Source organism: Anomaloglossus baeobatrachus, chromosome 10 (genome assembly GCF_048569485.1).
Source record: "Anomaloglossus baeobatrachus isolate aAnoBae1 chromosome 10, aAnoBae1.hap1, whole genome shotgun sequence".
Classification (NCBI taxonomy): domain Eukaryota; kingdom Metazoa; phylum Chordata; class Amphibia; order Anura; family Aromobatidae; genus Anomaloglossus; species Anomaloglossus baeobatrachus.
This window is the reverse complement of record NC_134362.1, coordinates 85,657,908-85,672,049: the sequence shown is the minus strand read 5'-3', so window position 1 is coordinate 85,672,049 and position 14,142 is coordinate 85,657,908. Positions and strand designations below refer to the sequence as shown.

Sequence of the window (14,142 nt, the reverse complement as noted above, 5' to 3'; positions counted from 1 at the left end):
AATATTTTTGACAGAGTATACAGTAAATGCAGGCTTATGCTGTGGAGGGACTGTCTTGAACTGTGAGAGGTTTGTTTATGTGCATATAGTTCCTGTCTAGACTGTATTGTATGACCTCTTTAGATTTACAATATGTTCTGTGTTCTTCCTGCAACTCTCCATTTTGTGATGATGTAAATAATGACTGATCTATGTCTCAAGTTAATATTTAACAATATCTGAGTGCTGATGATTCTGCTGAAAGCTAGAAATCTGAATCAATTTCTGCACAACTTAACATTAGAGATGAGCGAACCCGTGGAAGTTCGGTTTTGGTGGGTGCAGCTAAACCGAACCTCTATGGGTTTGGACTTGATCCAAACTCCAATTGAAGTCACTGATTGGCAGTTCGAGTCTCCGCCCGCGTGCAGTCAGCCATAAACAGATCACTTCCTAGGGCAGATGGGTGGGGTTTTTCCATTTTTTTTTTTTTTGGTGCACACTACATCCGATCATGCTGTTACCCCCAGTGAGAGCTGGTCAAAAACAGCAAGCAGCTCATACTGGACTGAGCACCGAGTGTACCCGAGTACAGTGATAGGCATGCAAGTGGTTTCCATATGTACAGCCCCAGAATTCCACACCCAAACTCTGTTTTGATTTTTTTTTTTTTTTAAATCAGTATTAGGCCAAAAACCGAACCCCAAACCTTAGGTTCATTCATCTCTACATAAAACCCTCAGTAAGTTTTTCCTCCAATTGATTAATTAATATTCTCCCAGCTAGTCAGATTTGCTGACTACACCTTTAAGTGAAAAATGCTTTGTAAGAACAAGCATTAAAAATGGCCCCCAGATTACAAAGTTAAAAGGAAATTATCATAAGAAAATAACCTATTGTTTATATTTCTACTTATATGTATTTTATTTTTTCGTATCACAATTTTCCTTTTAAAGAAATGAGTTACCTTGCAATTTTCACAAAAGCCACTGGGACTATTTTAGATTTGTATCTGTCCTTTCGGGAAGAGTTTACAGCAAGGCTCGATGCTGTATTATCAAAGTCAGGATTACAATGACAGATAACATATTTATACACAGCTGATAACACAGGATCCCAATAGGAAGGATGGAGAGACGATTCATCAAGATTGGCATAATGCACACTCACCCTACACCATTATTGCTTGAGTTCAAATTAACTAAAAGGCACAACCCACTTAACAAATTTGGTGCCACTTTTGAGTGGAGTGCGCCTCCGTGCACCATACAAGATATCCTACTAAAGTTAGGACCTGGAGAAGCATTTCTAGTGCACAAAATTCCAGCATTTTTGATGAATTTGATAAGTAGGTGTGCCCGGGTGGGTGTGCTCGGGTGGACGTGTGCGCCTCAGCTCCATTAATCATGGTAGAGTTGATTTAAACAGGTGTGAAAAAGCCAAAAGTCAGTACATTTTTTAAAGCTTTTATACCAGTTCTCTGCTGTAAAAGTGTGGATAAATCGTAATCCCTAGTTGTCTTAAAAATGTCTAAAAAAAAGCCTCAGTGGTCAATGTGAAAATTGCAAGATTTCCAATTTTTATTTTTTAATACATATTCAGATACGGAAAAAAAAGTTGCAAAAAATATGTAAAATATACATTTAATACAAATACTCTATTTAGACTATAGCTCACTTTACAAATGTATTTTACAGGGATGTTTATCTGGAGCTGAAGGAGAATCCTATTTTATTATTTTAAAACAATAAATTACATATTTTTCTGTTTTTACAGACTTTCCAACCTCTTGCTTCATGGGGATACATAGAGAAATAATGTTTTTATCACTCAGAAAAGCTACGTTATTATTATTGATTTCTCTTCTTTGGACTGATTGCCATGGTCAATCCACCACAACTGATCCAATGACTGTCACACATACTGAAACAACATCTTCTGATGGGATCACTACAAATATAGTGGATAGTAGTGTGAGTGTTACAACAAGCACTATGTCAACTACTAGTAGTAACGATTTCAGCACAAGTACTACCCCTGCTGTAGACAGCACAAGAAATGACAGCACTCAAACCAGCCTTACCACCTCTACCTTAGCGCACACAACTAATGGAAGCTTTACGACAGGAAGTGCAACTTCTAAAAATCTCTCAGAACTGACCACTGAAACATACACACCTGTAATGGATAGCACAACAAGCTCTTCGCCAAGCAATACAAATATGGATCCCTCTACCACAAGCTTCACCACAAACCCCACAGCTTCTCCAAACATCTCTAGCATAGCTCCCACTGAAGGTGTCACACCAGATTACACAATTTCAAACAATGTGACCACTACGGCGAATGTGACAACATATGGAAATACAGATGTCTCCAGCACAGCACCCACTGTCAATAGCACAATGCATCCAACCTACACAGAATCCACCTCTACAGGAAATACTGGAGAGACAACAGAATTTAATCCAACAAGCAGCTCCACCATTGAGCCAACACAAGAAACTACAGTCATCACACAAAGCACTGAAAATGTGGCAACAACAAGTAGCAACCACTCGGAAATTTCAGGAAGCGATAAAGGTAATGATGTGCTGAAAAATAACAAGGTGATCCTATATCATGTGTTCAGTTGTCTTTGCATTGTGGGAAAGTCAAGCAAGTTACACCCTATCCAATATGTTCAAGCTATTTCAACTGCTTTATCAGTCTTGCTTACGGTCATCTATAAGTTGTTCGTTCTCACTGGACATGTGATAATTAGCTACAATTAGCTTAGAATGTCTCATTTTAGAGAATAATGGACTTGCATATGTCGTATTGCAGCATATTGTGCTTAAAAGGAGCCTGCCAGGTGCAATATGTGCCCAGAACTACAAGCAGTTCTGGATGCATTTTTCTAAGTCCTGCCTAACCGTCCCTGCATATAGTAGCATAGATAAAGAGATCTTTATACAAAGTATTTCTAAATATCCCTTATGATATGCTAAGGAGCACAGGGACTAGTCGCAACAGCGATAACCCCTGACTAGTCCGCCCACCTACCATGTTAGCATGCCCACAGGGGTGTGGTAACATGCTATTCAAAGGCCATTGCCTAGCGTCATCAGTGGTGACACGCGTACATGTGTCCATTGTCACCACTTCAGATGCCGGGATTAGGGTCAGTGTGCATGATCAGAGGTCCCAGCACTTTCGGTCATGAGCACTATAAAACTGGGTGTACGTGTACCGTCTTCAGAGAGGTCTGGTGCACATGACTGGAAGTGCAGGGACTTCTGATCATGCGCACTGACCCTAATCCCAGCATCTGAAGCGGTGACGATGGACACAGGTACGCGTATCACCGATGATGACGCTGGGCAATGGGCATTAAATAGCATGTTAACATGCTTCTGTGGGCATGCTAAAGAGGACGGAATAGCCAAGGAATTATCGCTATTGCGACTAGTCCCTGTGCTCATTAGCATATCATAAAGGCTCTTTAGAGATACTTTTTCTAAAGATCTTTTTATCTATGCTACTATATGCTGGGACAGTTAGGCAGGGATTAGCAATTTGCACTCAGAACTGCTTGTGGTTCTGGGTGCATATTTCCCCTGACAGGTTCCCTTTAAGAGACATTTCTAATTCTTCAAATTTGTAATATTTACAGAGCCTTTTTTTTAACTTCTTTTCATTTTTTTTACATTGGCAGAAGTAGGAAACAATGCCGGCGTTGTCTTAGGTGCAGTTATTGGGTCTATCCTAGGAATTACACTCGTGTGTCTTACAGCTTACATTCTATGTGGAAGTAAAAAAAACAGTTCCTTTTCACATCGAAGACTATATGAAGATATCAGGAATGATCCAGGTATGTAAAGATATTTATGGTATATTATTCTCATTTTCTTCATATATTGTAGGGGAGTTTTTCTCTGGTAAATTCTAGTGCACACACAGGTATCTGATTCTTGTGTTCAAAATAGTGAGTGGTTTATTAACAGTCCATAAACTATCATAGCTCTCCACACCAAAACAAAACAGCCTTTCTTCAGCCCAAAAGGTATAACATAAAAATAAACACAAGATAAACAGTTCATACTTCAGATTTTAGTCCAAGACTAAAGCCTGCGTTACACGTATCAATTTCTCGTGCAATCGCATTTACGATCTAACCCGCCCCCATCATTTGTGCGTCACGGGCAATTTGTTGAACGTGTCGCACAAAGTCGTAAACCCCCATCACACGTACTTACCTTCCAAACTACCTCGCTGTGGGCGGCGAACATCCTCTTCCTGAAGGGGCAGGGACGTTCGGCGTCACAGCGACGTCACACAGCGGCCGGCCAATTGTAGCGGAGGGGCGGAGATGAGCAGGACATAACATCCCGCCCACCTTCTTCTTTCCGCGTTGCCGGCGGGACGCAAGTGAGCTGCAGTTCATCGTTCCCGGGGTGTCACACGGAGCGATGTGTGCTGCCTCGGGAACGATGAACAACCAGCGCGCAGAAGGACGTTTTTTTTTCTTTTTTTTTTTATCTATCTAGATAGGTAGTATATCACAAAAGTTAGCCCACCCCTCACATTTTTGTAAATTTGGTGCCTTCTAAATAGCTCAGCACACAACCATTAATGTCTAAAGTGAGTACACTCTTAAATAAAAATGTCCAAATTGTGCCCAATTGTCAATATATTTTATATATATATATATATATATATATATATATATATATTACAGTGTATACTCGACAATAATATAAACGTAACACTTGTTTTTGCTCTCTTTTTTCATGAGCTGAACTCCAACATCTAAGACTTATTCTACTTACACAAAAAGCTGTTTTCTCTCAACTATTGCTCACAAATTTGTCCAAATCTATGTTGGTGAGCACTTCTCCTTTGCCGAGATAATCCATCCACCTCACGGGTGATTACACACCATCTGTGCCTTAGTTGGCCACAATAAAGGGTCACTCTAAAATGTACAGTTTTACAGTATTGGAGAGGTCTGGTGGAGTCAGAAAACCAGTCAGTATCTGGTGTGACCACCATTTTCCAGTCTACCATGTGACCTGTACAGTGAAAACTGAGATTCATCCATGAAGAGAACACCTCTCCAACGTGCCAGACACCATTGATTGTGAGCATTTTCCCACATAAGTCATTTACGACGATGATCTGCAGTCAGGTTGAAACCCCTATGAGGATGGCAAGGATGAAGAAGAGTTTTCTGATAGTTGTTGCAGAAATTCTTTAGTTATGAAACCCGATCGTTGCAGCAATGGTCTGGGTGACTGATCTCAGATGATCCTGCAGGTGAAGATGCTGGTTGTTGAAGTCCTGGGCTGGTTTAGTTACATGTGCTCTGCAGTTGTGAGGCTAGTTAGATGTTCTGCCAAATTCTCTGAAACACCTTTGGAGACAGCTTATGGTAGAGAACTGAACATTCAATTCACTGGCGACAGCTCTGGTGGACATTTCTGCAGTCACCATGCCAGCTACATGCTCCCTCAAAACTTGCAACTTCTGTTGCATTGTGCTGTATGATAAAACTATACATTTTAGAGTGGCCTTTTATTGTGGCCAGCCTAAGGCACACCTGTGCAAAAATCATATTTTCTAATCTGCATCTTGATATGCCACACCTGTGAGGATGGATTATCTTGGCAAAGGAGAAGTGATCCCTAACACAGATTTAGTCACATTTTTGAACAATATTTGAGAGGTAAAGGCCTTTTGTTACATAGAAAAAGTCTTAGACCTTTGAGTTCAGCTCATTAAAAATGGGAGCAAAAACAAAATTATTCCATTTATAGTTTTGTTCAGTATATAACATAAATACTTATTAGGCAATAAAGCTTTACAGTGTAATAGAAACTGTCAGAAAGTGTTTACTCTTTATCCATGTTGTTTGTACTGGTGTCAGATATCAACTCTCTGTCTTTGATGCTCCTGAACTGAGGCCATAACTTTTCTTACAGATGATGGCTGCATTATTCAGCAATCATCTCCCTCCAATAGCAACAAGAGGAGCAGAACTACACACGCAGCTGTTAATCTGTTAAATGCTGGGGTAATATGTAGTGCTCGAGGGGGACAACAAGCAATAAATACAGCAAGAAGTAAAAATACAATTATTAAAAAAAATATAAACTTATATGAAAGTTTGAATCACCTTCCTTTCCCCCTATTAAAAGATAATGGAATTAAAAAATCCAATCTATTAAAATATAAAAAAATTAACCTGATTGGTAAACACTGAAATGAGAAAAATATAAATGTCAGAATTGCATACTTTTGGCAGACGCAACTCCATAAAAAAATGAGATAATTTGGCATGAAAACTTTGCATCTACTGCATTGTGGTTTCAATAATGTCAACTCACTTTGTAATCATACTGACCAGGAGACTCCTATTGCCAGATATTTTTTTTTTCCATATAATGAACAATGTTAAATAAAGCCCAAAAAACAAATGGAAGAATTCAGCTATTTTGTAATTTTGGCTGGCTTCAAATTTTTTTCATTTTCCAGTATATCACAAGATAAAATCAAAGGAGTCATCCAAAAGTTCAACTTATCCCGCAAAATACAAGCCCTCATAGTCTATGTCAATGTCAAAATAACAAGGAAAAAGTGTTAAAGCAGAATATCGCCCATTCAAGAGGGGCTAATATTTCTGCAGTACCACCATAGTGGAAATTATGTTTTACTAGGTTTTCCAAATGACAGAATATTTTTATAGGTATGCTCTTCCTCTAATAAAAGGATTATCCATTTCTAGTAAATCAGATTTACCTAATAAGATACACCATGTTTCATCAGTTTAAGCATGTGAAACTGGCCAAATAATGGAACTATGGCTGCAGAGCTGAGTGAAATGCAGTTTTTATTTTGTAACTTTTCCTCTCCATTGCAGAGATATTAGCTTTAAAGCTTACGCAATAAGCTTATTTTTTATGCACAAAAGATTTGTCTCTATGTGTGTTTACTTTTTCCTCTGCATGAGATTAACCAATTATAACCAGGCAACAGCATATAGGGGAGAAAAGTACACATCCTCTCCCCACTGATCTCTGCAGCTACTATGTAGAGAAACAGAAGCGCTGATAGAGGTATCTTTACAAACACTTCCAGATCTCCTCTCACAGCACTCAATGTTGGTTGAAGATGAAAGCGGACAATGCTGTAAAATGAGATCTTGATGGGTTTATAATGATACATAAGTTCTTCACAGTAGCTGCAGAGTTACCTATCATTACAAACACTTCCAGAATTAATTTCTTAGTGACCTCAGCTCCCACTCTTCCTATACACTGACTGTTGTAAGATGAGTTAGTGATGATGCATAAATTAGCTCTGTTGTATCTCTACACAGTAGCTGCAGAGTTATCTATCATTACAAACAATTCCAGAATCAATTTCTGAGTACCCGCACCTCCCACTCTCCCTATACACTGACTGCTGAGAAATGATTTAGTAATGATGCATACATTAGCTCTGTTGTATCTCTACACAGTAGCTGCAGAGTTATCTATCATTACAAACACTTCTAGCATTAATTTCACAGTGGTTTCAGCTCGCACCCTCCCGACATACTGACTGCCGGGACATGAGTTTGGAAAGATGCATAAATTAGCCCTGTTGTATTTATACCCATTAGCTGCAAAGTTCAGGGAAGACAATAGAGCATGTTCTTTTCCCCCCTGTGTATTGCTGCCTGCTGATGATTGGTTAACCTCATACAAGGGAAGTTGTGCTAGTTGTGCTAAAGCAAAGCATATTGCACTCTTCTCTAGATGTTGATTGTTTCATACAGAATTAGACAGAATACATCAGTATGTAACTGTATGCAATTATATGCCTGCAAAGCTCAAAATATGGTCATATGTATGAGCCCTTAGCAGGGAATTCTAGTTTGGCTGGACAGCGTATCCTTTTTTTCTGCAGCTTTGCTTTGTTTTTTTCTGCTGACATGACTAAGACCTTTTGTGTTCTACCATTCTCCACCATCTATTTACGTAGAATTTTAAGATGATCCATTCTGGAAAAGCCAAAATTGTTTACAATGAGGTTATAAAAATGTTAACCTCTTTGTTATTGCAGTGCTACGATTGGACAATCCGCCTGTAAGTCCCTATGATGTCAGCTATGGAGAGTCTTCATATTACAACCCTGCAGTCGTAGAGGAGCACCCTTACAACAGTGGGGGACACGAGGTAATCGCAATGGATGACATTAGGCCTCGCTAATCATCAACTAAACCCATCTGTCAAGGACATCATTGCCATTTTTTATAAACGCTATGGAATACCAACCCATGTTCAGTCGGAATGTGACAAGAAACAGTTATTCCGTGATAAAAGGATCAGCTGAATTTCTTTAAGTAAATGAAGCAAGTGACCTACACAAAGTCTATCTCTAAAACAGAATGGTATGGGGTGGCAGGCTACCTCTTGTTTTATCTTTTTTTTCCTTATTTTTTTAATTTGACATCATAAAACTTTGCAAACTCTTGTAACTAAAGATATTTGTATATGTAGATGCCTAAGGTACAGCTTGAGGGTAAGGGCAGAAAAGTTATCATGTGACTTTGCTACAGGTTCATACGACCTCTGAAGCCATCTACTTTACTGCAGGATCATCAATGGGCCTAAAAAACCCCTCATATAAATATTTTTCCCGTTCCAACATTTTCTTTTTAGAATAATTTATAGTAGCACATACTTGAAATTTACGTATGGGCCCTATTTATATAAAACATTGGATAGTATTTTCTATGAAATTGAAAAATGGCTGAGATTGTTTTTGTTATATGGAAGAATTAACAATTGATCCCAGGACTCTGGTGCAGAAGAAGATGTTATTCTAAATGCCCCATTTTTGGGGGTCCTTGCTGTAATTATTGTAAAGGGGCTAATGAGCTTCACGCTACGCCTTTATTTGTTGCATTTGTGATGCTTTATATATTTGGACATATTAGTAGTAAAAAAGGTTTTAGTACCATTCCAAGACTGACTAAAGTGAAAACATCAAGAAACAATCAAAATATGCACAAAAAAGCCAAAATGCTAAACATAAGAAACTTTCTTGGTGCTGGTTCACCAACTTTACCTTTTCCATAACACATTTACTATGACAATATGATGTGTTAATACCCACATATCCTTTCCATGTCATGTATGGTGGTATGCCCATTAGGGTTGTCCCGACGAATTTTGTTTCCATACACTCAGGTTTTTCTCTGAAGACCATGATGCCAACTTTTTGAGTTTCCCCATTCAACCATTAAAAAACTAGACGCTTCTTGCTGTCAGTGTGGGTGACCTAAACTGGTAGATATATAGTCTATTGCCCTCCATGAAGCTTTCTTAAGCTTTTTTATTACTACAACCTCCGGTTGGTCTTTTCTACTAAGATCTTGTACATATCAAAAATAATGTCTCTGTCGGTGAGGTGAAATACTTCCATAATGAACAGTCAAATATTCCGTAAATATCATGTCATCAACTATGATGACGTCTAAAACCTGAAAGATATTGATACACACATAATGCGGCCAGATCCTGTGTTTTCTGTTGTTTATGTGGTTACCTGTTCTAACCTGTCATAGTGAGATCTGTCATATTTTACAGACCCCAATCCATACTGTTATGTAATCCTTTCAACCATACCCTAGTATTTCATAGATTTTTACAGGCACGGAGTCTATTATTGATGGACTGTGTAATTCTAACTGACATGCAATATAAATTACCCAAGCTTATCAACTGCATTTGGACCATTCTCCAATAGCGAGGCTCATGTGCTATTTATTTTAATACAGCAAATGATGGATGAATCACTTTTTAACTGTGTTGTCCACCTTGGAAATTCACTTTATGTTTGGGCACACTGACAATGAGCTAATCGTAGGGTGTTTTCATGCTGTCATTACAGGAGTTGTCACTACTAGGACAATAAAGCGTATACTCACCTCCCGTACTGGTGCCCTTCCAGAAGTGTCTGGGATCGTGGTGTCTGGGCTCACATGAGGTTGTGATGTCACGTGAGCCTCACAACCAATCAGTGCTGGCTTCCTTCTCCCCGCCTTCGGACCAAATGAACAATCAGAAGGAAGTGCCCAACTGCTGAGCTCACTTCCTGTTGATTCATTAGTATGGTCCAAAGGGTGGTCGGGGGACAGGAGTTGGTGCAGATTGATCGTGAGGCTCCCGTGACATCACAACCCCACATGAGCCCCAGCACAGCGATTCCAGACACTGCTGGAAGGGTACCAGTACGGGAGGTAAGTATAGGCTTTATTATTTTATCTGAGGGAAACGTGGAATCAGAATGGGTTGTCCTAGTAGTGGACAACTCCTTTAAAATTTAGCTGCAATCAAGAGTGAAGGGGAACATGGATAAAAAGTGTTCAATTTCCATGCAGTGTCTTCACAGGTGAAACAAAGTATTAAATGGTGCTCATTGAATTCAATGGGAAGATCACAAATACAGGTGGAAGACAATTGTGAACTTGTACATGTAAAATATCACAAGCAAAACATATGGAATGATAAGAAAGCTACAGTACAGGAAATAAATACAAATACCTGTTTATATCAGTTGCTATTAATAATACTTATGTAAATCAGCTTTTACCTTCCTTTTTGTACATGAGAACACACATGTACAAATGTACAAATATTTATTAAACACATGTACATACAGATTTGTGTCTTTTCTTGTCTGGTTTCTGGTACCTCTAGTGCAAGGGTCTCAAACTCGACTGGCTGTATGGGCTGCACATAGAGAAAATATGAATTTGGGAGGCCACATTCTTTGCCAGGCAAAGTGATATTTTAAGTGATACCATGTTTTTTTTCTATACACCCTTTCATCACTGGTTTGAACATTTTTTGCTTGATCATTTTATTAATTGAACTGACATTCATCGTATGGGTTATGGTACGGTTTTATAGCTCGAGTCATAATGGTTGTGGATAACAAATGTGTTCTTTTTTGTTATTTTAATGTACATATAGAACCTTTTTATGTTCTTTTTAAACTTTTTGAACATTTTATCTTCTTCTTGTAAGTAACTTTGTCTTATAATTCGCACAATATAGTAATTTTGGCCAACATCTTGTAGTAATGTGCCTCATCCTGGTCCCCCTCTTGTAGTTATGTACCTCATCCTGGTCCTCAACTTGTAGTAATGTCCCCCATCCTGGTTCCCTTGTAGTAATGTGTCCCCTCTTGGTCCTCATCTTGTAGTAATGCCCAATCCTTGTGCCTTTGTAATAATGTGCCTATTCGGAATCCCTTGTAGTAATGTGCCCATCTTGGTACATCTTGTAGTAATATGCCCCATTCTGTAGTAATGTCCACATCTTGGTACATTTTGTAGCAATGTGCCCCATTCTATACTAATGTCCCCATCCTGGTCCTTATCTTGTAGTAGTGCCCAATCCTTGTTCCTTTGTTATAATGTGCCTATCCTGGTCCTCTTGTGGTAATGTGCTCATCCTGGTACATCTTGAAGTAATGCTCCATCCTGGTCCCCATCCTGTAGTAATGTCCCCATCCTGGTCCATCATGTAGTAATACCCCATCCTGGTCCCCTTGTAGCAATATGCCCCATCCTGGTCCCCTTATAGTAATGTGCCACATCCTGGTCCCCTTGTAGTAATGTGCCACATCCTGGTCCTCATCTTGTAATAATGCCCAATCCTTGTCCTTTTGTAATAATGTGCCCATCCTGGTCCCCTTCTAGTAATGTGCCTATCTTGGTACATCTTGTAGTAATGTGCCCCATCTTGTAGTAATATTCCCTTCCTGGTCCTCATCTTGTAGTAATGCCCAGTCCTTGTACCTTTGTAATAATGTGCCTATCCTGGTCCCCTTGTTGTAATGTGCTCATCTTGGTACATCTTGTAGTAATGCTGCATTCTGGTCCCAGTCCTGGTCCATCTTGTAGTAATGTGCCCACCATGGTCAATTTTGTAGTAATTTGCCCATCCTGGTCCCCTTCTTGTTGCAATGTTCCCCATCCTTGTCCCCACCTTGTAGTAATGTTCTCTATTGGGCCATTTTTCACATACACATAGAAAATAAGATTCTTCTCACCTAAGGACGCAGATTCAACTGAAGTAAAGTTCTGACGTCAGCGACCTCCTGGATCAGGCCCGCGATCATCACAGGGTCTACAGTGTCTGTGGGCAGCATGAAGCAGCTTCAGGGGCTGTATGCGGACCACAGGTCGCACGTTTGAGACGACCCCTGCTGTGGTGTAAGGTTGTTCTAATACAATTAAAAAATGGCCATCCAGTTTAAGGATAAGAACATGTTTTAGGAGTTTTAAAATGATAGCCAAACCTTAGGGGTATATTCGCATGTACCATAGTAGTTTTGATGAGTTTTGTCGTGAAAATGCAGGAGATGGCCAGAAAACAGCAACATAAATTTGTGGCGCCCCTGCGGCTCCAGTCGCCACAGAGTTCACTTCAGTTCTGACGACAAGACACCACCATCACATTCTTAATGTTTTTTTCACGGGGCTTGTGGCTTGGACCAGAACGCTCAGCCCGGGTTCCTCACTACAGGAGGGGCAACTCTTAGAAAGGACTTTTTCCAAACACCGGTGGCTTCTTCCAACTTATCCTAGGTCGACGGGGCCCATCACAGCCGGTGACCGGTACTACCTGGGTGCGCGGCATAACAGTGAGTAAAACAACCTAGAACCGCAGCAGCCGACTCGGACTCTTATTACCGGTGCCAACGGCCCCAGCCACCACTACTACGCCCTTCATCATCCTCCTCGGGGCCCGCTCCACCTATGGAGATCAAAACCATCTTTGCTGCTACTATCATCTGCCCCGGAGGACAGCGACAGCAGCGGCGGCGGCTAATTTTCTGGCCGCATACCGCAGGTGGCGTAATGGCAATAACCTCCTATCTTCTTCCTTTTATTGTGGACACCTTGGGGCATGAAACTGGGCAGGCCACCGCGACATCCCAGACCTCCACACCAGCCTGGTGATGAGTAACAGGTAACAGACCGGACCTGAACCCCCTGAGTTCCACAAATTATGCACCTTATTGCTGTTTTTGATGAGTTTTTGATATTTGTTTTTATGGTAAGTCATTGTCATTCTGATGAGGAAAAATTGCAGTAAAAATACTAAAAAAAAACACCTGACATGTTGCGATTTTAAAAAATCTACCACAAGTAAAAAAAAAAAAAAAAAAACAAAGAAAAACCCACTATGTGAATGAGATTTTAGAAACCGAATTCATCAGGCAGGTACTGTAAACTGCTGCATTTTTTCTGCATGAGAACAGTTGCATAAAAAGTGCTATCCCTAGGACAGATCATCAATATCTGATCAGTGGGGGTCAAACTCTTGTCATCCTTGCCAATCAATGCCATTTACTACTAATAGTTTTTTAGATAGTAGTGGTTGTGCCTTGAATTTCAGCTCGGTCCCTTTGAGTGTTGCAGTTGCAGTACTAGACACAACCACAACAAAATGTTGGAAGTAGTGATGAGCGAGTACTAAAAAGCTCGGGTGCTCGAGGCTCGGGCCGAGCATCCCAAGATACTCGTGTACTCGGCCCGAGCACCGAGCCCAATGTTATCCTATGGGAGACCCGAGTATTTTTGTGAAATGACCCCCGGCAGCATGTAGAAACCCTAAAAATGTCACAAAAGTCTCAGAAGAGTGCTCAAATGACATGGCAACAGCATGGGGAAGACCCCTTGAAGCATTTATCACTCAAAAGTCACAGATGTGAACAATTTTGTCCGAGTTTTACGCCATTTTTACGGACTCACCAGAAAACCTTCCAAAATGACACCAAAATGAATTTTCATGGCGGAAATGTTAAGGGCACATACCCAATAGTGAGATAGAGCTGGTGTATGTTACTTTTTGAGATTAATACATGAAAGATTTTACGTGAAAACCTTGTGTGGCACTCCGATGTCCAAAACGCACGTTTTGTGCTTTTTACTAACGATGTCGGTCATTTTTTTTTCATTCTATCTCCCGTCGGTCGGTCTCGCTCTGTCTGTCGGTCTCTCTCTGTCTTGTCTGTCCCCCTCTCACAGTCTGTCGGTCAGTTCCCCCCCCTCTCTCTTACTTACCGTTCCCCGATCACCGGCGCGGCGCTGCACGGCTGTTCACTAAACTCCGGCGG

At 40.3% G+C, this 14,142-nt stretch overlaps 2 protein-coding genes across 5 annotated transcripts in view; one reads left to right on the top strand and one right to left on the bottom strand.

Annotated features, from left to right (window-relative positions):
* The window catches only part of MUC15 (mucin 15, cell surface associated), a 30,160-nt gene extending 19,469 nt beyond the window's left edge, over positions 1 to 10,691 (top strand). Inside the window, exons 2-4 of the mRNA XM_075326510.1 lie at positions 1,756 to 2,562; positions 3,677 to 3,832; positions 8,068 to 10,691. Coding sequence (XP_075182625.1) covers positions 1,776 to 2,562; positions 3,677 to 3,832; positions 8,068 to 8,213 — 1,089 coding nt within the window. The 5' untranslated portion in view covers positions 1,756 to 1,775 and the 3' untranslated portion in view covers positions 8,214 to 10,691. The remainder of the gene's footprint in view (positions 1 to 1,755; positions 2,563 to 3,676; positions 3,833 to 8,067) is intronic.
* ANO3 (anoctamin 3) overlaps positions 1 to 14,142 on the bottom strand; it is a 680,216-nt gene that overhangs the window by 90,926 nt on the left and 575,148 nt on the right. The gene's annotated exons all lie outside the window — the stretch shown is intronic.